Genomic DNA, 26,254 nt, shown 5'->3' with positions numbered 1-26,254 from the left:
GCGGGCGAAATTCTGAGGTCCCGCATTACCAGGAGCAGTTTCTACGTAGTTTCCCACGTCCCGTGACCAAAGATTACATTTCGAGAAAAAGGACACAAGCTCGCCGAAAGGCTCGCACGAACTCCATTTTGAGAGAGAACATGGCGAAGCGTACCTGCGGACAGACGCCGGTGAACTACGAGCCGTGCGTACAGGGCTGAAGTGAAACCTGGGAGTGGGGGGGGAGGGAGGGGCAGTGCTGGAATGGAATGGGGCGTGGGGGATGGGAGGGGGTGCAGATATTTATTAATCAGGAGACCCCCTCCTCTCTCTCTCCCCCGGCGCTGAGCGCCCTGGTGACTCACCGAGGAGCTGGACGGCCCGGGTCAGGCCGTACACGTCGATGAGGGCCCACAGGGGCTCGATGGTGCGCACGCCGCTGAAGAACAGCATGGGGCTGGAGTCGTTGATGCGGTAGAACACCCGCCCCTTCTTGTCCACCCAGAAGGCGATGACGTTCCCCTCGTTGGCGAACTCCTCGGGCAGGGCCTTGGCCCAGAAGCCGGCCTGGGACACCAGGTCGGGGCAGGCGTATTTGGGGAGGCTGTCAGGGGTGATGCGGGACGGGTCCTTGGCCGTGAAGCCCAGACGGAGGGCTCCACTCCAGCAGCACTGCTTCTTGGTGATCTGTGGGACAGTGGAGGGTTTGTGTCCCGCACCACACACCCCAGCAACATGCGCATCCCCCAGTAAACGTTCATAATGCCGTGCATCATGGACTCAAACGCTCCCTCAAATGGCCTAAAATACATCTTTCATAGGAATGTTGTCTGTAGATAACCAGAGCCTAAACGGCACGTTCATTGTGCATTGTTCACAAATGCGTTTGCTAGTTACCTAGTTACATTAGCTAACTGGGACATATGCCACCTACAGCGCACGGAAAACTAGCTACTACGGAAACTACTCCAATGTGGCATTTACAAACGCATTATGCTTTCATTTTTTATTGATTCAATTATTTTTCAAAGGCTGTTGTTTTAAAGGCAGTATTTATTGTATTTGGTACCAAATTTATGAGAGATATAATTAAAGTTTTGCCCCTCAAGGGTGGATACAGCCCTCTCATCATTCACCTTAACTTTGAATAACAACCACAGGTTTGCCCATATGCTGATAGTATGTATTTGTAGGTACAATTAAAACGGAGACATTCAATGGATGTGCACACAACTTGATCTTATGAGTTCAGATGATTTTTGCTAAACAACCCTAGTCTGAAAACAGATTTGGACTTGTGGAAAGCTTTTTTGTTAGTTGCAAAGCTTCTCCCAAACACATTAAATACATGAATTGCCTTAACTGTATGTAACAGTATAGGCTATTAATTGTATTAAATGCTATTAGCTGTATAAAATAGCAATAGCATAGGCTGGTACAGGTATATTTTCGGTTCTTCTCACTACTTACTTACTTATATAAGGCCGTTGTACCTTATCAATAGAACGCTTGTCCCACCTGCGTGTTTAAATACGGTCGGACTAAGTCGTGAAGTGGAAACGGGGATAAGCTTCTTTACCCAAAACAGGAAGTTGTGGAGCCCAGAAGGGAAGTAACAGACTCGTTATCTCGTTAGCGGATAGCGGCGGCGGCGGCGCGGACGTACCTTGAGCCTGACCTGCTCGTACAGCGCGACGGGCCGGTTGCTGAAGGTGATGGCGTTGCAGAAGCTGGACTGCCGCTTGACGGACTTCTGGGACAGGTCCATGACGATCTGGGACCCCTTGGCGTTGGGGTGAAACAGGAGGGGGCTGGAGGGGAACCCCGCGCACTGCTGGACGGGCAGGCATCGCTTGGGCTTGTGGTGACACCGGTGAGAGGTGGCGGGGAACGGGCCCCCCAGGGAATCTGGAGAGAAAGGGACGGGGACGTTAAGCACAGTTCCGTCTGGCCTGGAGGGGGGCGGGGCAGGGGGGGGGGGGGGGGGGGTGGGTCCACAAAGCAGGAGGAGTAAAACCCAGAACAGCTCTTTTTACTTCAGTCCACGTTCCAAATTTTGGGAGGGTTCTGGGTTTTACTAAATGCTGTTATCCAGCTAACTCGGTAATCCTGCTTTGTGAAACAGGTCCCTGGTGTATACTGTAAAGCCGCGATATGCTGACGGCGCTTCCTTAAAATATCCCATTCGACATCATCATCAGATTTAACATTTGCGAAGGCCGTGGGGTTTCTCTGATGGAGCTTCCAGCTTCTCCAATCAGGCAGCTGCTCAGGCAAAGCACACCAGGCGGCCATTTTAGTAACTGCTCTGCGGTATCTGGGTCCATCAGTGACACGGGGAGAGAGCCAGAGACGACAGCCCAAAAAAACCGTACCCTCAGGCCCGAAAAATACACAAAACAAGTCACCCTTCAGGTCGAAGGTCACGGCAGAACGTGTTCCAGCCTCGACGTGCCGATCAAAATCTATATGTCAATAACGTTTCATAACGCGTGTACAAAAACATTGAACTTCCTTGAACTTCTAGTGCTTCCAGGGCACGATTAGCTCACACTTCAGCGCCTTCGGCTGAACGACGATGACATAACAGGATCTACGGCAGCCTGTCTGCAACTCAGGGGAACGTGCCTCAAAAGAACTTGCCATTTTTGTTGTTTTCCCCTGCATGAATACTTGATCACTTACAGTAAAGACCAACAAAATGGTCGCTGCCTTACAGCTGTCCACACAGAACATTCCCAGTTAACAAAGGAGGGTGTTATTATGTCAGTCTAATCTGTTGATTTGGCAATGTTAAATTATGCAAGATTTGGCGTTCTTCATAATAGAGTGTCACAACTAAAGTGTCATCACGCTGTCATAAATAAGCCACAGCTCTCCCTGGAGGCCAGAAGCTTAAAACGGGGGAGAAGTAAAAAAATAAATAACACTCCAGCTAATTTACCTCTCGTCCAAAACCTGCTTATTTACATTATATTTCACAACTTATATAATGGTACGCTTTTCATATACTGAAATCCTTATTTAAATCAGTTAAAATTACGGGAATTGGGGCAACATCCACTTTCGATGTAAAATTTAACCAAATCACTGTATAAAGCAGATTTTGTAGTTCCAAAACATTTATTTATTTTGAAATAATAAAATATTTATAATTCTGTCCAATAATTTCAGGGAGCATTAAAGCTGAAGCAGGTAAAAAAATTTTGTGAAAGATATCTGGGAAACGGTCGTGCTTAATTGGTAGTAATCACAAAAAGAGATGTTGTGAGAGAAATCCAGCACCAGCACCCTGAAATTCTGCGTTCCAAAACCAAGGAGTCAGGCCGAATTCTTGTTTTCAAAACAAAGCGGTTTACAACGTGAACCAATCAAAGTGCGTCTCTTTGTCTTTGGGCAGGAGCAACGGGCGTTAGGATTTTCAAAACGTTTTCACAACGTTGCGCTCCTTGAGAAAGTTTCCTACTGCAGCTTTAAGAAAGTCAATGCGAACACACTGGAAAAGAAAATACACAATCTGACTAACATCCATTCAGGGACACAGGAACTACAAAGCGTTCTAGCCAGGGTTGAGGATCACTTGGAATTATATTATAAATGTGTAAAGTCTGGACGAGGGTTCATGTTTAATGCATTGTGAGATGCCATGTGAATGACTGCCTTTATGTGCTTCAGCAGGTGTCTTTGAAAACGAGCCTTTATCCACTGCAACTGCCACGAACGCTAGCAAGCAGCCCTGCTTGATTTGACTGGTATTCAAACTTTTTTTTTGTTTTTCGAAAAACTGTAGGCAAACTCAGTGATGTGATGAGTAAGAGGGTACATTTTTTTGGCATTTCTGCCAGAAACTGATTTGTCTTCACGGCTGGTGGTGTTTTTAAATTTATCATTTATTCTATACTAAAGAAGCCTTTGTAGAGACACTGACTGCCTTTTTGTAATAGCAATACAGGAACCAAACACCAAAACATGGGAGATTATTATTATTTATTTACTTGGGTTGAAATATGCACTTTTATTGGGACTGATAATTCTTGAACATATTTTTATTGGGTCAGAGATATCTTATACGAAAATGTAATTTATAATAATAACTAGGCTACATCACCCACTGAAATAAACACATTAAGCAAATGCAACAGTATATTGTCAAAACATGATTTTTTCCCTAGCAAAATAATGGTCAGATCACACAATGGGAGCCAGATAAACATGTTGCAATTTAGTACACAGGAAACCTGTACTATGAAATACTCTGGTGTAGGGGTACAAGTATGGGGGGGGAGGGGGGCGGGGGGGTGGTAGTCTTTGTCTACAGCTACTTAAAGGTCTTCATTCATATCTTGTCACTCAGTACAGAGTGTGATTTCAAAAGTGCCGTTGCCGCGGAAACCACCTCCATTCCCTTAAATGCCAACAAAAGCCAAAACAGTTACGTAAGAATCCTCATCAAAGGGGGCCGCGGCCTGTGCGTCTGTCCACACAGTTACAGCCCCTCAGGCTGACGGGAAATCACACAGAGCCTTTGAGAGTGCTCGTGTGTGCGAGAGGCTAGCTCCTCCTGCTCAGGGCTAGGGGAGGATTAGCGCGGCTAATTTACGCGCTGTCATAGGTCAAAGACACGAAGCCCGTTTCCTCTCTGACCTCCGTGAGCCGATCTCTGTCCGAGGCGACAGCCCCAGCTCAGAGCCAAGCGAACGCACGGCGTGTGTGTGTGTGTGTGTGTGTGTGTGTGTGTGTGTGTTTTACATCACGATGGGCTACGTTTTCCCCCAAAAGACGACTGACGAGCGGCTGACGTGGCCTTTTGGAACTCGGTTAAAAATGTGTGAACCCGACTCGACCCACAACACGTTCTAAACCACGACAGTTTATTATCACAAGAAAACGTTTCCTTCTTCAGCTGGACCCGGATAATATGAAGATGGCGATGCCTAATTCAATTTAAATGTTATCGCATATTCCCCTCTGAGGTGAAACTGACATCTAACGGAGGAAAAAACTACACCCAGACTTAATCCATACCAGAAATGAGATTTGTGAGTTTTTGAAATACAGCATTTCCTTCCAATAATTTATCAGAGGAAGGAAGCCCCCATTTCATGAGCCCAAGCTGACCTTTCACTAAGCATCCATCTTAGGACACGAAAATCTCTGCGCTGCATTAATGGCTGAAACAAGTCACAGTTTGAAAAAAATAGTAATAATAATAATCTGCATCCGATATTGACAATCATGCCTAATATGATTTAATATGCTCTCTGCATGACCGTACGATTTCTCACACTGTCCTTCTGCATTAATCACTCTCTGTCAAAACATCTAGCCTGGTTGAATACTGACACACTCTGTTCAAGACTATGTTCAAACGTCGCTAAAGATTCAACCTTTCCATCCAAGCTGTTATAGTGACATTTTAAAGGAGCGGATTCTAAAAGACACTTCTAATAGGGCTCCAGAGTGACTCAGTTCAAATAGGTGTTAGAAGGTAACAGGCATCAGGCTGTGTACTATAGGCTTAATTGGGCTACCTGAAGCCTGACCTACGTCATTAGACTATGACCAGGACACCCCAGCGGCGGCTCCTGATTGGCTACATCCCGTTAGCGCACGGCGAGCTCAGGTTACTGGCTGTCATCAGCGGGTGGAGAGCCTCTCTTCCAGTTAGCGCTAGCCCTCCCGTAGCATGCTATACGGGCTGCAGTGTGGAAAACACTGTCGAAGCAGTCGCCCGGGTGTACCACCGAAGGAGTGTCAGAGCTCAGCCGCAAGGGCACCTGCGCAGGTGTGGGGTTGGCACGGCGATAATGCCAGAGCCCGTGCAACAACAACAACAGGTTGGAAAGAATAGGTACAACCTTCTCTAACAGGACGTGCTCCATTTAACTGCTCGTTGTCCAAGGCTATGTGAAATACCATCCGTTTATACACCTGGCTATTTATAGATTGTGGTCCAAGTACCGCGATCAATGGTGTCATCCAGGACTTGAACCTTTCTAGTCTAGGCCACTGCCCTCACCGCAATTCTTCGACCTTCTAGCCCGCAAATATTCCAGCCATTCTCAACTCCAGGAAATTCATGAAAAGACATTCTTAGAAATGCATAACAATGTCCTTCTAGGACTACATCACAATAATTTCCTCCAAATGAGACGGATGATTTTGTTACAGATGTTTTTCTGTGCTGCTCTTCTGTATATGATGACCTTATCCTGCATAGGAACATTTTGGTATAATCAAACTCCACAACTACTTTTAATGTCCTCTGGAATTCTTTCATTCTTTCATAATCGCATCGTTAATAGATATGTTTCATCATACTGACAAGCACATCTCGGAGCTTCCATAATTGTCTTTTCCATTAAGTTAACAATGTCTACATGGTACAGCACGTATTCTTTCAAGGACTATGTGGTAGAAAATTGATATCATTTATCTTATTAATGACAGTAGTCATCAAAGAGCCAGCCTGTATTACTGAGATGCACTGAGGCAAGAAACATAATGTCAATGTCATTTGTCTCATGGTAATAATCTATTACAAATCAACATACCTGTACTGTAAACACAAGGGAAAACCCCAAGGGCGCACAGAACACATTTTTTGCAGTCTTTCACACAGAACACACTTTAGTTAATGAATAGCACAAAGCGTTTAATTAGTCTCAGTATAAATTTATTAAGAATTCAGATATGTATTTGCAGGCTTATTATGCTTCACGTCTAAATCAGGGGTGTGAGCTCACTGTTATGGTTCCGCTGACCTGTAGGTGTCAGGGGTTTTGTAAAGGCTCAAGTAACAAACAGGTCTGACAGCCGACACTAGTGACCAGGTTACATCATCATTAGAATGCCATCGTGTGTGTGTGTGTGCGTGCGAGAGTGTGTGTGTGTGTACATGTGTGTGCGTGCGTGTGTGTGTGTGTGCGCGAGTGTGTGTGTGTGTGTGTGCGAGAGTGTGTGTGTGTGTACATGTGTGTGCGTGCATGTGTGTGCGTGTGTTTGTGTGCGAGTGCGTGTGACCGCGCGTGTGGATGCGTGTGTCCATGTGTGCGCATGTGTGTGTGTGTACATGTGTGTGCGTGCGTGTGACCATGTGTGCGCATGTGTGTGTGTGCAATCAAATGCCTCCCAGTGCAACTGAAAGGTCAAGGCCGGTGAATTTTGGGTAAACATTCCCATATGGTTCTAAGAGCTTGTGACATAACGTGAAATCAGATATTTTTCTTAACAACCTCAGAAATGAATTTGACGCCGTTTTTTTTTTTTTTTTAAACTGTCGGCAGGGTCTTGCAGTTCGCTCGGCGGCTTTGTAAAAAGAATTCTGCTGCCGTGACACCTGTTTGTGTGAAACCGCACGGTCCAGCAGATTGCTTACACATACCGAATGCACGTTTAAAAAAAGGCCCGTTCAGTTCGTACTGTAGTATGGGGACAAAGACACCCAGGGGCTTGAAAGAAATGTAAACATACCGGTTGTTGGAAGTATTTAAATATTTGTTCAAAGACCTGTGTAAATTGAATTGTTGGCAGCCCAACTCTTTTTTGTGGTGATCACGACTTGCTATTTCTGTTCCACGTATGTTTCATCTTTGCAGGTGAATATCTGATTGGTGGCATTACTGTTATTATGCGAGCGTCAATCATCGAGTGTGGAGCCGGCTTCTCTACAGAAGCACTGGACGGTAAAACGCTGTTTCTACCTAGCGTGAGCCCTGAAGGAATATATACAGCACTGTGCTTCTGGCTCAGTCCAGCATTGCTACCTGTCAACCAAATACAGTTAAACCGCAGTTAATATGCAGTGTCGCACTTTCACTTTCACCTGACTTTGAGGGATTGTAACCATTTTAGAAGACATTTTTGTTAGCCCTGAACAGATCCTGTCAGCTTAACTAATTAAGGTTTAATATGTGAATTGCGCCAGGCGTCGCGTGCTGCCATGCTTAAATTTATCATATTAATGGTCCGTGTGCGGCTGCCTGTCTAATTAAAACCACCGAATTCTTAGTCACACGGATTCATCCGTCAAATGACCTTTGCCCTTCTGAACCACTAAGAAGGCCACGCCTCCCTCTCATTGTCTGTTCAAAGCAAGGCGAGTGAACACCGGTTCATACAACAGCCATTTTATTAGCACAGTGTAGCTTCAGCAATGGAGAGCATGCTAACCTCTAAAGCGATTTTGTTCGCTGCCCTTAAAAAAAGTCTTTGTATTAGGATCTGAGGGCGCACCAACTCGGGTTTAATGGTGATCGTCCTGCTGCCAAATGACTTTTTATCATGGAAACTGAAAGGTCAGCGACTCAGCTCTGCACCGAGGCTTTAATCTGGCTAGCTGCGCCCGGAGACATACTTTGACAAAAAAAAGAAATAAAGAAAAAAAGAAAAGAGAAAATCCAACTGATCTGTGTGAGAAAAAAAAACAACCAAAAAAACACTTGTGAATAGACAAATAAATCATGTGAATCCTCACAGCGAGAGCGGTTCAAAACAGGTCACGGAACTTTAACTCCCTTACGAAGGCCTTTGCTTTTTTTTACCGTGAGATCCCATAACCCCTGGATCCTCCACAGTTTGGAAAGAGCAGGACACGCCAGGTCTGAGTCACCAGTGGGAAAATATCAAATGTAAGAGGATGAGGTGTACGGGACAGGGGAACACACCCCCGTGACCCGGGGTTTACCTGTTCACATCCTGGGCGGGGCACTCGCGTCATATCCTAGAGAGACGATACATAACCGGAATATTAGCCTACCATATGCATTCTATTTAAAAAATATTCCCCTGTTTATTTACTGTACATCTTCGAGTTTCTAAAAATATTAATCGGGCGAAAGGGAGTTCCCACTACCTGCCTATGTGGAGCCCTGTAGGTAGGCTACAGTACACCTGGGATGAGCCGGACACACTGAAATGTATCTGGGTTGATGGTACATTATAGACCCCAGATGCAAAAGTAGGCAGGCAACACACTGCGAGAAGCCAAGCATAAGCAAAGTGTGCTCGTTCTGTAAAATATGCCTTTAATAATGCTTTCTCCCAGCCAGGTAGGATGGTCTTCCTCACATGTTATTGATATTTCGCATTAGAAAGAAAAAAAAAAAAGATTTAGCCTGCTTGCTGAAGGTCAGATCTATAAACAACTACAACAACAACATAGCTTAATTCACCACACATGCTTTCTAACCAAAGCAAGTTACCATGTTTGTTTTTCCTCCGTTATGAACCAGTCTGAAAAAAGCTTAAAATCGGTAGTGAGCAACCTGACCAGCGAGCACACTTCACGTACTGAAGGCTGGTGTGGGCGGATCCAAAAACAGCTAGCTATACTGGCAACCAGGCTCCTGTGTCTAAAACAGCAGGGGTGAGCTGATTGGCTGAAATGCAAAATTCATACTGGTCACATTAGAATCAGAAACACACAGCTCAGATGGCCCAGGGGAAACCCGGCTTAAGACTCCTTGCATATGCGGATATTTTAAGAAAGTATATTAAAAACGAGAAAGAGCACAGCTTGAGGTGCGCACGTTCAGGAACGCCAGTTCTCCACGTGAATTCGGCGCACGAGGCCGGCGTCGTCCTCAGAGATGACCCGGAGGACGCAGGACCGTTTTTTTTTTTTGGGCTACCTGAGCTCCCCTCCCTGTGTCAGCGAGCGTACCAATCAGCACCTGACACACGCCTCGGGTTCCCCAGGGTCCAGGATGAGTCCGGGACTCACACACCCTCTGGGGGGAAAAAAAAACCCTCGACGCACGAAACGCTGTCAGGCCACGTCTGTGTTGAGAGACAAATTAGGGAACTAAACGCAAACGGCCGCGTGATGTCACGCATTTACATTGTTCTCCGTCTTGTTTGCGATGGAAATGAGGGAAGTCCTTCCTTCCCTGTTTCCAAACAGTGCCTTTTGGGACCTGAATGCAAAGAAGGACCTGACTGTGAAACTGCCTGGACCTGGAGTTTTAGTAGTACAGAGCCACAACCAAACACTATTGAACGGTGGAGATCAGTCACTGGTGAATTGTAGAAAGCATGGTTTCCACCGAGAAGCTGTATCATTACAACAGGTTCTACTGATTGGATTAAAACCACATGACATTTGAGCAATTAGTGCACTAATACCAGTTGACCCCTAAAACACACATTTACTACCATTGCTGTATCAGCTAAACTTACTTTACTTTAATGTTAGACTTTGTGTCTCACAGACCCATCTAAATAATCAAAGTGCTCTCTACATTTTCGATGATTCTACATTCTTATACCAATAAATCTGTGTAAAAAAATAGTAATTTTGTTCATAAGCTCGTGTACGTACATACAATATGTTTTACTTGAGTTGGCAACGTTAGAAATTGTTACGAGCCAATTTATGCCCGGTCTATAATGAGAAAGCCACCCAAGAGATACCGATCAATAACTATCATCTGCATGCCCGGGGACCCACAAGGGCTAAATTCAATGTCATCTGTAAATGGCAAGCAGGCTATGTAGCAATGGCATGGCGCTTCTCATTTTAATCAACTTATATTTAGAGGCCGGGGGCTTCTGTTTTACTCACAGCCCATCTTGGATGTGTTCCATGACCTTGGCACGCTAACACCGCTAAGCTACAAAAACATCCATGCCAACGGACGGACTCCGCAAGTGATTCCTCCCACATTCAAGCAAAAAAAAAAAAAAAACTCAATTACTGCTAAGTGCTAACAATTCAGCGAAATCTCTGTGTGCTTATAAAGTGTCAATACCTGCACTGTTAGTCCGTAGGACACTGAAGTGACAGGTCAGCTCTACATATCAGGTTGCCGTGACGCTAGTGCATCCACTGCACCGTGACACAGGACACAGAAGCACAACAACGTTGTTATGAGTAAAAATAGGCTAATTACAGTAGGGTCTTTAAAGGTCCCAAGGACGTGGCGGGCTTTTTGATGTGAGGCAGTAGATTGTGTTGCCTTTTATTTTGACTATCCTTAATTGTGTAATTGGATAAATGACTAGCCTTGTGTCCAAGGCATTCAGTAACAGAGGACTTAGCGTGTCATGCAGAAATCCTGCAGGACAGAGGATTGCCAGGCGGTGTGTCCTTAAGATGAAGTCTGCATCATAAAATGCCCAAGCAAGCTAACGGCAGGCTACATTAGGAGCTGCCTTAATTTGCACTGTGCTTTTGAATTCACGTCAAATAGTGCAGCAGTTTAGTGCATGTGCTGGAGTGCTTTATCACCAAAATTTTTATGCTTCATGCCAGTTGAGAGCAGTTATACACTGCAATCATAAAATGCATGTTTTACTATAGTTTCCTGTCTTTTTCCTTTTAAACCTACTCTATGGTGCCAATTAAATTGATTTTAAAACACAAGTGCTTAACACCAACAACCCTTTTAAATACAGGCTTTTGCAAGTGTCAGTATGACAAGAATAAGCCTGTTCTGGTAAGATTCATCACTCTTTCATAAAAAATATAATCAGCTTATTTACAACTGTTGACAAAATTCAGAAAGAACAAGATGGTGAACCTTGACAACTGATACAGTACCAATTATGCCTAAGAGTTGGAAAACTAAAACTTGATTTGTAGCCAACAACTTATTGCCATATCCCACAGTATAGCTTGTAAAATCATGGTAAGACTGCCAGTACAGCACCTTCTGGCTAATTCCAAAGCTAAGGTAGATGGATAAAGATGGAAAGATTAAGTCTAAAGTAATTTTTGAGCTGTGGTCTGGATAGGTAGGCTGCATCAGCAAATGAAAACAAATGTAATTTGGGGAAACGAAAACTGCGGTTTTAAAGGGTGTGATAAATAGGAATTGATTTATGGATTTGAAATCCCCTGGGTTGCACCAGCTGTGCACTGCCAATTAAAAGACTGCCTGTAAAGCTTAGATACCATATATATGATTACAAAGGGAACATAAGGTTATTTCAGGGGGAAAAATGCATAACTTCAGCTAATATACCTAGTGATCAACTTCAGTTGTCATAGTAGCAAGGCGTAGTAGTCTACTGTAAGCATTTCTGTGGTCAGATCGTTGGTTTAAACAAAAACAATTGGGACAAGCTAATTGCATAGGGAAATGCTAATATTAAAATAAAAACTCAAATTGTGTTTTTTCTGTTTGTGCTTGTTCTAGTTAATGCACAGGCAGTCTGAATCTAATGTAACGTTAATGAAGTAGTCTATATTCATGTACATTTATGGACACTGTACTGTAGCTAGCGATGCGTGTAGAAATACTTGCTGACGCTATCTAACCTTATTACAAATATTAAAAATACAACTACATATTATTTGATGGATACACCTAGTTAAGAGCTAAACGTTGAAAGTTACGGTGAATCTCCACCTCATAACCTCACAATGCACTGTGTGATTATTAGCGACTGATATCGTGACCACAGAACCCCCGACTACAACAACATTGCAAACGGACACATAGGTACTTTCCCCCTGCAAAGATCCCTATCGGTTTTCCTCACCGTACAAGCTATTTCGGGTTATTTGGCCTCCCATGGCTCGATTGAAAGCGACTTCTTCTTCAGTGCTGTTTTTTTTTTTTGGTAAACGACTTCCTTACGAAGCACAGTTCCACACCGACAACATTTCGTACATCCACGGGTCCCTGTCTTCCTGACCGCGGAGATATAAACAGTGTCCCACAGAGCCGAGCAGGAGTCGTTCACTCCCCCATTCACTGTACGCTTTCAGGCACAAGCCTCAAGAGCACATTTGAATTAACATAAAACTAGGTGGAGTCAAAGCAAGCCTCCTAGTAACGCGAGCGATGCCGCTCCTGCGCGCACTGCCCAACGGTAAAATAATAATACAACAGTTTCAAGTGGAGACCAGTTCAGTTTCAACACTACTACCACGTATGTGGCTTATTCGCACAAGACCAGCTTGTCCTAGTGTATTTCCGTTCGTTTTACGATATTCAGTTGGTTTGTTATGCTAACAAATGAGGACCTGCATGCCTTGCATTGACGCCGTCACCAGTGTGCCTGCGTGCATGGACGTAGTAACCACATGGACACAAACATTAGGCCTGGATTGATGTGATTTTACTTTAGCAATTGATAGTAGGCCTTTAACTGATTTGTATATAAACTGTTTAATAGTTGTTACAGTAAATTGATCATTTATTTCTCTTGTCCGAGTATTTAGGCTCTTTATTAATAACTTACTTAATTTTAGCCTACTCTGAAAGCAAAAACAAAACATGACAGCATGAATGTTTGTATAATAAACAGACTTATATTTATGTAAAGGGCACTGTAAACAATAAGCCTATTGTTCAGCAATTTGTGATTTCTGTGTTGCTTATGATGGACACTAGAAAATCCAATTAAAGGCAACACAATACAGTTTCTTGAATATGCATAAGCCAATATGCAGCGTGAACGGGCTCCTATATTTATTCCGGTGTCGTGGTGTATGCCAATTGCTAGCCTAGATCTGAATTTACCTTCGCACTCTTCATGGAAGAGTTTCAGCTAAACGTAATGTAAGCTACTCGAGAAACACGAGGGCCATTCCAAATCGTTACAGAGCCAAACCCAACCGAGGCAGGCCTTCAGTGTTATTTGGTGGAACTAGTCAACGGTTAGATTTAGCACCACTTGAAGCTGGCGGCCGCATTCCTTAGCCTATGCACTTTGGCACACCCCGCTCCCCTACTTCATGTTCCGAACTCTCCATCTGTGCGTCTGGCAGACAACAGCAGGGACTCTCAGGAGCCAAAGGCCCCGACTTTGCTTGTCATCGTCTTTCCAAGATGATCTGGCAGCCTTTCCACACCTTTGATACGCAATGCTCGGTGTTAAATCCACGCTTATAGAGTGCATATGGTCCCAATTCGACTCATATGGACGATGTTAGAGTTGCATTAGCACGGCACATTTTTAGTGTAATTAGTGATTGTTTCTTTTTTTACTGCCTTCTAGGTTGAATCCTTTCACAGAGTTCATTGTTCAGCTTGTGTCTCCGACCAGCTTCAGCATTTTAACAAAAAGTTGCATTTCAAATTAAACAACATTTTTATTTGGAATTGTATAGCGTGTTTACAGTGTGTGAGTTTAATGTCACTAAGGTTTAATAATAAATGTGATGCTTTTTTTCTTTTTTTAAATTTAAAACAAACAAAAAAACGTATTGAATAAGCCGACAAACTGACTAACTGCCGGGCATTCTTTAAAATGCCCGGTCTTATTTGGGATCTGTGTCAATTCCAGACGAGACGAAGACAAGCTTTGTGTGTCCTGCGGGGCGTGTCCGCGCAGCACCTGGCCTCTTCTTCTCTCACGTCGGTTGAACAGGTGAGCTCTTTGCCGTTACTGTGCGTGAGTCGTACGCGCACTGTTCATAGCTGGTGCTGCTAGCAGGCTGCACACACCCAGTTTTAACAGACAAGGTTCCCTTTTGCACAGGCCAATGCCAGTTTCCACTCCCGAGTTTCAGTCAGCACTGGTAAATTCAGGATTTAGTTCCCGACTGCAGAGAGGGCCAATGCCTCCACGGGACATGCCGTGGGATGGCCCCCATAAACATGATATTTATGAAATGACGTGGCAGCGTAGCGCGTATGGGTACGCTAAACACAAAGTCACAGGCAGGTGTGAAATGAACAGTACTGTAACCAAGCAACTAAAATGGCGCTAATATGATAATCTGAGAGCACACTGAAATGACAGTATTGATGAGAGTATCTTTTAAAAAGTTTTTTTTTTTTTTTTGGATACAATTTTATTTGTAAAAAAAAAAAAACTATGTGGAATTCTGTTACAATATTTAAAAATGGAAATATGTTGGTGTGTGCAGTGGTGACTGGTGGCAAACAGCACTGTCTTATTGGTGAGTGTATTGCAGATATGAGGGCACATATTATTTCAAATGGGAGGAAGAGGTGACTGACCACCCGCCCAAAAAAAAAAAAAAACAACAACAAAAAAGCTCATCTCTAAATATCACACAATGGGCCATAGACATCGGTCTAAGGTTTGCTTTTGCCTCCCTTAAATCAACCCCTGAATGTGAAATTCTTTTTGGGGATTTCCCTGTGCGTTTGCAATGCAGTGCAGTGCTTCTGTTGATGCTGGATTGTCTGGTGAACCGGTTGTGTGCGTCCGTTTGACACGCCTTCTCTCAGCGATATCGCCACCCGCGCAGGTACGCTACAGGCCGGAGGCTACAAACGGGGGTGCCCTGGGGCGGGGGAAGCGAGCCAAGCCGTACCCCGCGTCGCCCCCCCTCACCCCACCACCCCCTCGCCTGCAGGCTCACAGAGATCTCTCCCAGCAGCCCTTCTCCAGACCGTTCTGTAAGGTGAGAACACCTGAAGCCCACAGGCCTGCTGTAAGCCGCAGGTTATCTGCTTTTAATGAAAAACTGCCGGAAAAAAAAGCGACAGGCGCTGTTTTTATGCAGGAACAAAACCGAACACCCTTTGGGGTCCGAGCGGCAGTCAGGAACGGGCAGAGAAAGGATAAATTCAGTTACAGATTCAGGACGCTTTGTACTTCATATTTGAGAAATGTGTTTTGCGCAATAAAAATAATACCTTCACAATGGATGGGCTGTGGCAAATGTACAGAGAGATCGCAGTTATGTAAAACAGATCAGATATACAAATTAGATCGCTCATACACATGCAAAACAGTGTGCCACCGAGGAGCTGGTAGAACAGGTACAGTGTGTACAGGTACTGGAGGCCAGAGGCAAACCTATAAGATGGAGGTAGCTAGAATATTACACACAATGTATACAGTATAAGGTGTAGGGACTATCACTTTGTTATGAAAGGAGGGTGATGTTGGGCTAATATTATTTACCGTTGTAATTGTTAAGTGTCATTATAAAAAAGTGTCTTGTTTGTATGGTTGAGGATCATATGTGTATTTATGGCCAAGTCTCAAATAGCCTCTCATTCATGACCAAAACACAACGAGGGGTTACATGACAGAGAAACCCCATTAATTCTACTACATAATACATGCAGATAAATGCACCAGGGACAGGTTTATGGGCAACAACAGCTGGTAATCTAAAGGAAGTCATGGCACAGTAATTATTTGCAATAGAGAAATTATTACCATCAGTCATTCTTCTTTCGTCTTTTATTGTTATATTGAGATTTTTAGCATAGGATTTGCTTTCCAGTCTGTGACACTATAATAATAATAATAATAATAATAATAATAATAATAATAATAATATCTTACTCTGTGTTGGAATGGTTTACTGTAGGCCTACAGGTTAATTGTAGTCAATTAGTTACCCGCTAATCCTTTGCAGCTCTGGTAACCACGTAATTTCTGTGTAATTGCTACTTTGCTCTTTGTTTCAGCGCAACGATGCACACATGCACATTTAATCAGGGGGAAATATATATTATAATATGTTAACGCCGCTTTGCTGACACAAAGTTTTGTCTCGTTTTTCCTGAATGGTAAAGTGCTGCTTATTTTCCTTTGTTTCAGCATAATAAAACTTTACCCTTTGTCTCTATGCTTTTAACAGAGAAAAGCACAGCAGTGTAAATCCATTTAAATACAAGTAATAAACGAATGTCTTTCTTGGAACTGTGGCATTACAGTTCAAATAATACTTGCTGCTTTTCACACAGTATGAAGCTATTGTAAACTGGATGTTTAAATTTGCTCGCTAGTAATATGTTGGGTTACACAAGCATTGGAATGCATTTGAGTCTGCATTTATCTGTTGCATGGAACATATTTGTTTCAGAAATATTTAATATTGCATACTGCTGAGTTCTGAAATGTATCAGTGAATTTCTCTGCTGTTGAAACTGACAACAGGCACGCATTGGTTTCCGCCTCTGAAGGTGGAGTTGCTAATGTTAGCTTTCAATGCTAGCTCGAGCTGCTAATGTTAGCTTCTAATGCTAGCTTAAGTTGCTAATGTTAACTTCTAATGCTAGCTCGAGTTGCTAAATGTTAGCTTCTAGAACGGCGTCTGTGGTTTTCTCATGATCTGTAATGAGTTAGTGGGTCTGAGCAGAGCTCAGCGGATGCGTGTTTGTTTTCCCAGGTGGGGTACGGCTATTGTGCCCCCGAGCAAGCTACTTGAGCCTGAGCTACTGCAGTAAAGTGCATAAATGGATAAATGGGTGGCATGTTAAAAAAAATAAATAAAATAAAGAAAAGAAAATGCAAAAGCAAGAGGAAGGACACAATTACGCTTTATGTACATACGCTAAATAATGCAGTGTATTACCGACGTTGTGAAATTACTATTTATTTTACCAATGAGGAACAGGAAATTAAGAAAGCACGCGCATGTATTCACCTGTCCAATGCCAGCCATTATGAGATCAAAAAAAGGTTTCTTTTTGTGATGAAATGCATCACTGCACGTGATGTAGTTCAATGCATGTACACCATTGTTTGCCTCATGCCAAAGGCCATACGGCAATTACATGCCATGGCAAATGCTATCAAAGCACAGAGAGCAAACAGTCTTCACAAAGAACCATTGAGAGCACTGAGTCAGTCTGAGAGGGATGTGGGAAGAGTTACAATGATAAGCCAAACCCCCCCCCTCCCCAAAACACAGTACGCACTCAAACACAGGTGCGAGCTAGCACACGTGCACACACACACACACACACACACACACACACAGACATACTTATACTCATACAAACATGTACACAAAGCCACTTACACACACACACACCCACACACTCAAACACAGGTGTGAGCTAGCACATGTGCACACACACACACACAAACTCATACAAGCACAGACACACTTATACTCATACAAACATGTACACAGAGCCACTTACACACACACACAGCAGCCTTGTTCTTGGTCCGTACCAAGACCCCAGACCCAAAAGTAGAGCATGCAGCTCACGGTGAATGCTAGCACAGCTCTAGTGAATCATTAACTTCAGTGGATCAGCTCTGAGTCAGGGTTGCATTGGAAAAAAACACCTGCTGAAACCAGCTATATATTATATTGACATGAATATAAAAAAATAAAAAAAACTGGTTTCAGGTAAGAGGTCAGTATTGTAGTTGTGCATTATATTTATGTTTGTTTTAGCACGTACCTTTGTTTAGGGCAACTTTGACATGCCCTGCATTTCTGAAGGTGGAAAATTACTGAAACGGTTTTGTTTAAGACCCTTATTGATGGTACTTGCTCTGTACTGAGAGCACACTGGTTATTGGTTATAGCCTGTACCACCTGACTCCTAAACCCATAGGCTGTGTTACACTGCCACTCCGGAATGTTCAGTGTTGACAGGAGTGTGACACAAAGTCTTGTGTGTGATATTTTGGGCCATATTGATAAATATGACCTAAAGCTGAGCATGTGTCAGCACCAGCAGATCCAGCTGGTGGGGGGGAATCTGTATCACTTTTAGAGTGTGTTATATTAATCTCAGGACAAACAGCTCCGCTGGTCGTAAGAAACCCGAAGGAGAATAAAGCAAAGGCTGTCCGGTTTTCCTGCAGCCGCCGTTTACTGAAAGGCACAATTCAGCCTCAGATAGCGATAGGAGGTTTCCAAGACAACGAGATGATCTGTCGGGACGAAAAAGTAAATTTACGCCTGTATGCTCAAAAAAAAAAAAAATAAATAAACAAAAACAAAAAACCCCCATAAAAATCTGCTGTTATACAAAGGGATTTAGGAATTTCAGATTTGTGAAGCGGATGAGAACGCATATCAAGAAAACAGGCCTCTGTGGTTTTCTTATACCCCGTGAGTCCTTAATTCCCCTCTGTGTATCCCAGTAGTTCAGCTGTGGGCAGATTTTTTTACAGCTGTGGGTACAGTTTTATGTGTCCCTCCAGCAGCTGAAAATGGCGGACATTACATTACATTTATTTGGCAGGTGCTTTTATCCAAAGCGACGTAGACATAGACAACTACTAAACACAGGTTCAGTAAGATACAATACTTATTTTGCACAGCTATTTCTAGCCAAGAACACAGTTTAGTTCACATAGTGAACACTATTCAGACCTAACCTCTGCAAAGCCAACTAGGCAGAAGAATAAGCTACAGTATTTGGACAAATACAAATTACCAAAAAGTGCGGACCACAGATAAAACTCACGAGTTTCCCTCAGACCATCCCGCTGAAGGTTGCCCTGGGGGAGGCAGCCTTATTCCTGGTAAAGTTATATTTAATGAAAGCCTTTCCCAACGCAGCTCTTTTGGGGTATTCCTGGAAGGGGGCAGCGGGTTCGAGAGGCAAACGCCTGTTTGTCCCGCTGCCCCCCCCTCACCTCCAGCCGCTCATCTGCTTTGTCTCCCTGTACCCCCCCCCCCCCATAGGGGGCGTGATGGGCGTCTCTCCTGGGCCAAACGGCTGGGCTTAGTCAGCGAGGGAACAGCTTCAGTCCCGATGCTCATCTCATTGCGTAACAGGGTCTCATTACAAAAGCTGTGATCCCTGCCAAAGCTTTTCTTAAAAAAAAAAAAAGAAAATGATATTGATTATTATGCTGGATGGATTACATAATGTAAACAATACGGGCATTGTCTGTTTTGCACATGCAATCATGGCATAGGCATTTCTGTTTATACAAAATCATGGTTACTTGTTTTTGTGTAGATGGAATCAAAATGCAGTTACATGTCTTCACGGTGCATGTGCCGTACGCTCTCTGACTGCTGAATCATCACAGAGAACCTGATACTGAACGCTAAACATTACCATTTAAGGAAATAAACAGAAGTGGATGAGATGATTACGTCCATATTGGATGGAATGAATAGCTGTTACTGTCACATTAGTCTTTTCCCAGAATTATCCTTTTTCTATGAAAATTCGAAAAAGTCTGAATGTGAGGAAAGGAAACCAATAAAATACAGGACAAAAAACTGAATTTTTTTTTGAAAATGTAAGCCAGGCCCACACAATCATTAGGGCTCCCGAATTTGGCAGCGCCGCCACCAGCTTCTCCTCCGTGATTATTTGTGAAATAGAAAATGGCACCAGCTGGCGAGGAGTGCGTTTGAGAGAGTTCCCGCGGACGGCTTTGTTTGGACGAGCCGCGCGCTGCCCCGTGGCGAACAAAACATCTCCTCAGCGCCGGGCTTTGGAACCTCGTCTTAGTTGCCGTGTGCAAAATATTACACACAAAACGAGCGTAAGAACATCACATGATCCGAGAGAGAGAGAGAGAAAGAACGAGAGAGAGAGAGAAAGAAAGAACGAGAGAGCGAGAGAGAGAGAGAGAGAGAGAAGGAGGAGAAGGAGGAGGAGAAGATGGCTAAATGCAAATAGTTTCCTCTGGCCAAACTATGCGGCAAGACAGTCGACGAGATCTCCTCACTGCGAGAGCGCTGCTCGTTAATCTCCTGGACTACCGTGATGTGCCACAGCTTGAGACAGAAGATAGCCGTGTGTGCAGAGCAGTCCGCCACCAAGACTGTGCCGGAAACGCGTTCGTTTGTCACATCTAAGAATTAGGCTGTTTTGCCTGGTGGTTTGGAGTTAGGAGCACTCTGTTCGGTTTTGGACCCCCCCCCCCCCCCCCCCCCGTTTTCATTGGTCAATAAGTGAGAAATGCAACGGGAAGCTCCTGTCCCCTCCCTCGGCCTGGTACACTTGAGCAACCCGTGCTCGCTGTGGTTATGAACTGACACCACTGCGTGTGTGAACTGGCTGTTTCTCTTCATCCGTAGCTGTGTCGGTTTAGTGGGTTTTTTTTTAGTGAGTCACCCTTCAGTCCTTTTTTGAAGTTCCCCCGTTTGCAGAAGGTTCATTTTGCATGTGTTCTGCCTGCACGCAAATGCGTTTTGCGCTGCTATTTAATCTGGTGTCCTGAGGGGGAAGGGGGGTGGGGGGGTGGGGAATCCGCCCTCTGACCTCTCATACTTATTCTCACGCTGAAATATCAGACACGCCGACGCGTCCCGACGCGTATCGCTGAAGCACACGCTGGATTTAGTTTCCTACAAGAGCGCAATTCCATTAACAAAGGTTTAATTTAAAAGCTACATCGCTGCAACAGCCAAAAAATAAATTAATCCCAAGCATTTCACATTCATACTTATATTTAGACTTAAAATCGTATTTCTGTTGCCTTTTCTTGAAATGAGACAAAAGTATTGGCAATGAGGTTAGACAGTTTGACTCACTTGAAGATTTGCCAAAGGGGGTAAGCAAATTTCACTTGCCAAGCAAACAGCAACTTAAAACAAGCTCTTAATTTCTACCTGAAAGAAAGGGAAAAAAGAAACGATTTAAAGTCTCGTTACAGGACTAATGCAATTGTTAAGACGGACTTTTTCTCATTGATGGCTTTGTACGTACGCAGCGGTGCTATTTAAATCAGCGAGTCATGAACGAGTCTCAGCTTTTCGAGATCAAATCGCTTCGACTGTGCCTCGAGAAGCTGCTTCATCAGTCCAGTCCATTCGCTCGGCAGACGAGAAGCTTGCCGAATGGAACGACTCCCTTTCACGCATTTACTTGCATAGATTCACATCCGAAAAGCGTCAGCTCTGCCCCCCCCCCCCCCCCAAAGAAAAAGCACTCCGGGAGGTCTGTGCCTGAGGGGAGGGAGCAGATGGGACCCATGCAAAAATTCACAGGAACAGGACGGTGAGGGGGTGGGGGGAGCCGGGCCGTGAGTGTTTTAACAGGGGAGAGGAACATACTGGGGGACCACATGTCCCGTTCACACCACCGCTAGCGCCATTTCCCCCTTTCGCTTTGCACACGGCCCCATCGGCTCAGCTGTGCGCCGAATACGAACGTAAACGAGAAACGTGTCCATCACCGTGCCGTTAGTCACCGGGGTGGAAACCCGATACGGCGGCCCTGCCGCACACACCGGAGGCAGCGCCGTGGAGCCGCACACCTGCCCCGCTAAGAACCGTCCTTCTGCAGAACTCGGGGCATGTCCTGTCAGAAACGCCGCGCGTGTAATCTGGGAGCCTGACAGCCGGATGTCTTAAAGAACGCTACCGCGCACCCCGGGGTGCAGATCGTCGCCCGGGGGTAGATCACTCGCGGGACAGCGGGAAGCGAGCCGTCGGAGGTGCAATCAAGACCCCTGAGAAAATGGGATGGGAAGTCGGCAAAGCGGATGGGAGGAGCTAGCTAGCATGCAAACTCAACTCCCCCCCCCTCCCCCATCCCTCAATTTTTCAGTGCACATCCTGTACCCTCCTCGTTCCCAAAAGATCCCGGGTTCCAGGTGCGTCGTTTTTTTTTTAGGCGGGCATTTGATCAGGACGCCCCTCGTCGAGGTTGTCTCTAGAATGCCGGTGGGCAGGACCCCTGGGCGACAGATGGCAGCTCAGGACAGCGTTCCCCTGAATAAATACGTAATCCTCCTCTCACATGGGCTCGAGACCTACAGCCCAGATTATCCCATCACTGGAGCTGTCGTAGCACCTAGCACATAGCGTGTAGCGCCTAGCATGCAGTGCATAATGCGTAGCACGGCCACTGGTGAGAGTCAGGGAGTGCTAGTGGAGTTGTCGTAGCATGTAGCGCGTAGCACGTAGCATGGCCAGTGGTGAGAGTGAGGGAGTGTTAGCGGAACTGTCGTAGCATGTAGCGTGTAGCATGGCCAGTGGTGAGAGTGAGGGAGTGTTAGCGGAACTGTCGTAGCATGTAGCGCGTAGCATGGCCAGTGGAGAGAGTCAGGGAGTGTTAGCGCCTAGCGTTTCTGCTAGCAGTCTTTGTGTGGGTAGTCCAAAGCATGAGCCACAAGGAGTTCTCTAATTCACTTGTACCTCAGCTCTGACAAGCAGCTAACAAATAGCTTCATTTTTTTTCATCTTTAAACAAAGGGAAATAACGGTTGTCTACTTATACATGTGAAAACACAGTGTTCCAGCACATTATGCACACATGCGGCTCTGGTATTAGAACGTTACCGTCTAATGCGTTTCAACTAGGGGACTGTTCTTGTCCTGCCCTGACGGGGATTAGGCTCTGCGGGAAAGCACACGCTGTGCTCTGACAGGGTCGGAGTCGGTTCTGATGAAGCCGTGGCAGTAGCACAACACGGTGTGTTGTTCAAATCAGCGCTTGTTCCATACATTTTATTATTATTTTGGTGTATGTTTTTTTTGCGTCGTGTCGCTGTTCCTCTGTAACGGTTGGATGCTCCCTGGCCGGCTCTCAGCAGTTCTCCTGTTCCCTGTGTGGAATAAAGCGCCCGGGGTGTCTGTTACTGTGACAGCTCGAGCCTCTTATCCCTCCCACGCCGAGTCACTGAGGTTCTCTAAAGGGATGGATGTGGGGGCGGGGCTTGGGACACAATGTGGGGGGGGGGGGGGGGGGCTTAGAGTATACTGCTGGGTGAACTTAGACTTAGACTATCTGAGAAGATGTAGGTGTGCCCAAATAAAGTCTGCTTGCACTTCTGTCATTTTGAAAGATTTGAGGGTTTGCATGTCTTTTTTCAGCTGAGGTTCCAAAGAAATAGGCTTTCTCTTCTTCTTGTTATTAATGTGATTGGATGCCTAGCTGTACAGTGTTCAATCGCCTAGTCATGATTTATTAGTGGACATGATATTTTCTTTGTGTTACTAATGGTTGGTGGAATTATTGATCAGCGCAGTCCCTCCTGTATCAAAAATGTACCACTATTATTTTCTTTCTTTAACGTCAGTCAGGTGCTTATTATGAAGCAGCTATACATACGCAGCCTCAAGTATAAGTTTTACAACAATATAAACCTCCTTGTGGGCAGAGCAACAGGGAGCACATAGTTTCCAACAACAAAGGACCTTCATTATAGACGTTAAACGAAAACATTCAGCAAGACCGAGAAAACCCAGTCATAAATGAAGGCTTATTTATTTACCAACCAACCAGGTCCGTTTATTGTCTTCTGCTGTTGCCAGGACCCATAGTATCGTGCTGTTTAATGGGGCCTGGGAACTCCCCCGCCCAGGGGGGATAACCGACCGATCATCCATGCATCAGGCAACCGCTGCATTCCTGTGTACTGGCAAGCAAAACAAATCCATCTCCCAGGCAGGCACCGCTGAATATATTATGAGGTCTTCTGTGTTTCTGTTTTTGTGGCAAATGCGGCCCTCTCTCCGCTGCAGACCTACGGCTCCACGCCACAACGACACAATTAGGCGAGCAAACGTTTCCAGTCGGGTATAAATTGCAGCTGGAAATCCAAGTTGTAACTGGATGCGTTTTTGTAAAAAGCAAACCGAAGGAAAATCTTAAATCTTCAGCAAGCCCTGTTTCTCCTTCAGTGACCTTGCTGGTGTGATGAGAGTAAATCAATAAATGTTGTTTGTTTTTTTCCCCCCCCACAACTGGAATGCAGGAAAAATGAGCAGATGTTTCATGTTTTATGTTCATCCCTGTGGATATATTACATATATTATTATATTATATTGCATGTGTGTTGCATGGCAGCCCCGGTTAGGGGTGAATTAACTTGTTTGTGCGAAGGGTTTAACAGTAAAATGAACACGTGTCCATTAGCTGACAAACTGCACTGCAGCTTAAATTGACGACAGTGATGTGTGTTAAGGGGCTGTCTTCACCTCAGATAAACTTTAAAACGCGTTCAGGTGGTGGGTGTCCGTGCCTGGCAGTGCCCCCCTGATGCATTGGCGCCGTTCTCGAGCTGGCAGGCCGCACGAAAATGATTAACTGCCACGCTTAGCTTCCATCGAGTTTTCCCAGCGTCCTCGTCTCTGTCTCTGTCGACGTCTTGATTCACGCCCGTGTTCAGTATCCTTCAGCTCGGCAAAGTGATGACGTGTATTTTTAATCAGTATTTTAGCTTGACTTAGAGACAGCTATTAACACCGTACAAATTCTGTCTCTTTCGACCAAAAGTCACCGCGAGGCTGTGTGAAGTTAAGCGTTAATTGCGTCTTCGAAGCGTGGCGAGCCTTTGCATCGGCTGTCACTGCGATAAGCAGCGCGTCTGAAATAAACGGTGTGGTGCGCTGTTGAATATTTGCGTTCGAATCAAAGCGTTTGACTGTTGAAACTGTGGCGTAATTCACGCGTTCCCCTCGCTCGGCCTGCGTTTGAAAACACCTTTGGGCCTGCAGGCTCCTTTACGCTCCTTTACATGATATTCAGAGCTGAAAGCGCGATTTTGCTTTCCGTGTGATTGTGCGAAATTGCACCCTAATGTTCTTTTATGGGTCGTAAAAAAACCTCGCAGCACTCAGGCGCTCCAGAAAGCCGTAATGGCGAATCAGATCCCCCCCAACGTTGCTCAACTCTCGAGTGAAAAACCCCATTCGCCCAGTGAATAGGCTTGTGGAAAAGAGCAATATCAGTTTTGTCAAACTTCAGTCATATTCCAGCGTGCCGAGACGCAGTTTACAATGTCAGACAATCTCTTAAACCTCCCATAAAATTGCAGTGCTTCGTATGCAGGCCAACCCTGTGGCCTCATTGACGAATCATGCACACGATCACATTTTATCATAATCCGTGTGCGAGAACGTTTCGGCATTCTTAATTTTTTTTCTCATCTTTCTTATCAGTATTTGTTCATGGTTGTCCTTTATGCTAATCAAATGAACAGGATTGCGCATAAAATTTACAGTCAGCATTCATCATGTCCTCGTACACCTGGGATACGCACAGAAACAAAGGTCAGCACGTGTGTCATGAATCCCGTGTTGGTATTTCGTAGGAAGATTTTTAAGAACAGAAGTAAGAATAATTTAAGAAAGGTTTTGCAAATGAGGCCCATTGTAGCTAGCATCATAAGCACTGAGCTGAATTAATCATCCTCAGATATACTGCTTCCACAGTCCTGACGTTATTAACTTATGTCTGTCGTCACTGACAATGAACCGGACTGTAAATTCCACATGCCCACTGAGTACTGCGGATGCTGTGGGTGAATGCGCAAGGGCGTGATTTAGAATGGCGGTCCGTGAGTCATCAAATGAAATCAGAAGGTCAAGGACAAAAAAAAAAAACAAGAACAAATCACGTGTTCCATAAGGCTGTGTTGGACCAGTCCTGTAATCCTGAAATAAACAGATTTTTTTTTTTTTTTGTTGTCAGGTAGACCCTCGAGGCGCTTTGACAAACATATTTTAAGAATTGGCCTAACTGAACAAAACAAATGTGTATTATAGCTGTACATTGTGCTAAATGTCAATGTAAATAAGCCAGCTGAGATAATATAGCTGACGACTACTCGCTGGAGACCAAAGTGAGGACTGGTTTAGTAGCAAAGGTGTACAGCAGGTTGTTTAGGCGAAATATTCCCATCTGCAAGGTCGGATTGAGTATTGTGTTTTTAATGTGTTGTTTTC

The 26,254-nt window shown here is 44.7% G+C and overlaps 1 protein-coding gene across 3 annotated transcripts in view; it reads right to left on the bottom strand.

The window, feature by feature from the left end:
• Nucleotides 1-26,254, bottom strand: part of neurl1aa (neuralized E3 ubiquitin protein ligase 1Aa) — a 70,721-nt gene that overhangs the window by 31,779 nt on the left and 12,688 nt on the right. The window contains exons 1-3 of one of the 3 annotated variants that reach the window (XM_035406268.1): nt 12,466-12,913; nt 1,646-1,887; nt 345-666 (exon numbers count right to left, since the gene is read on the bottom strand). In XM_035406268.1, coding sequence (XP_035262159.1) covers nt 345-666; nt 1,646-1,887; nt 12,466-12,499 — 598 coding nt within the window. In that variant the 5' untranslated portion in view covers nt 12,500-12,913. Of the gene's footprint in view, nt 1-344; nt 667-1,645; nt 1,888-8,665; nt 8,693-12,465; nt 12,914-26,254 lie in introns of those variants that run through there. The other 2 variants (XM_035406269.1, XM_035406267.1) reach the window with 2 other exon arrangements.

Source organism: Anguilla anguilla, chromosome 2 (assembly GCF_013347855.1).
Source record: "Anguilla anguilla isolate fAngAng1 chromosome 2, fAngAng1.pri, whole genome shotgun sequence".
NCBI classification, from domain to species: Eukaryota; Metazoa; Chordata; class Actinopteri; order Anguilliformes; family Anguillidae; genus Anguilla; species Anguilla anguilla.
The sequence above is the reverse complement of the archived record's forward strand: the minus strand, read 5'-3'. Positions and strand labels throughout refer to the sequence as shown.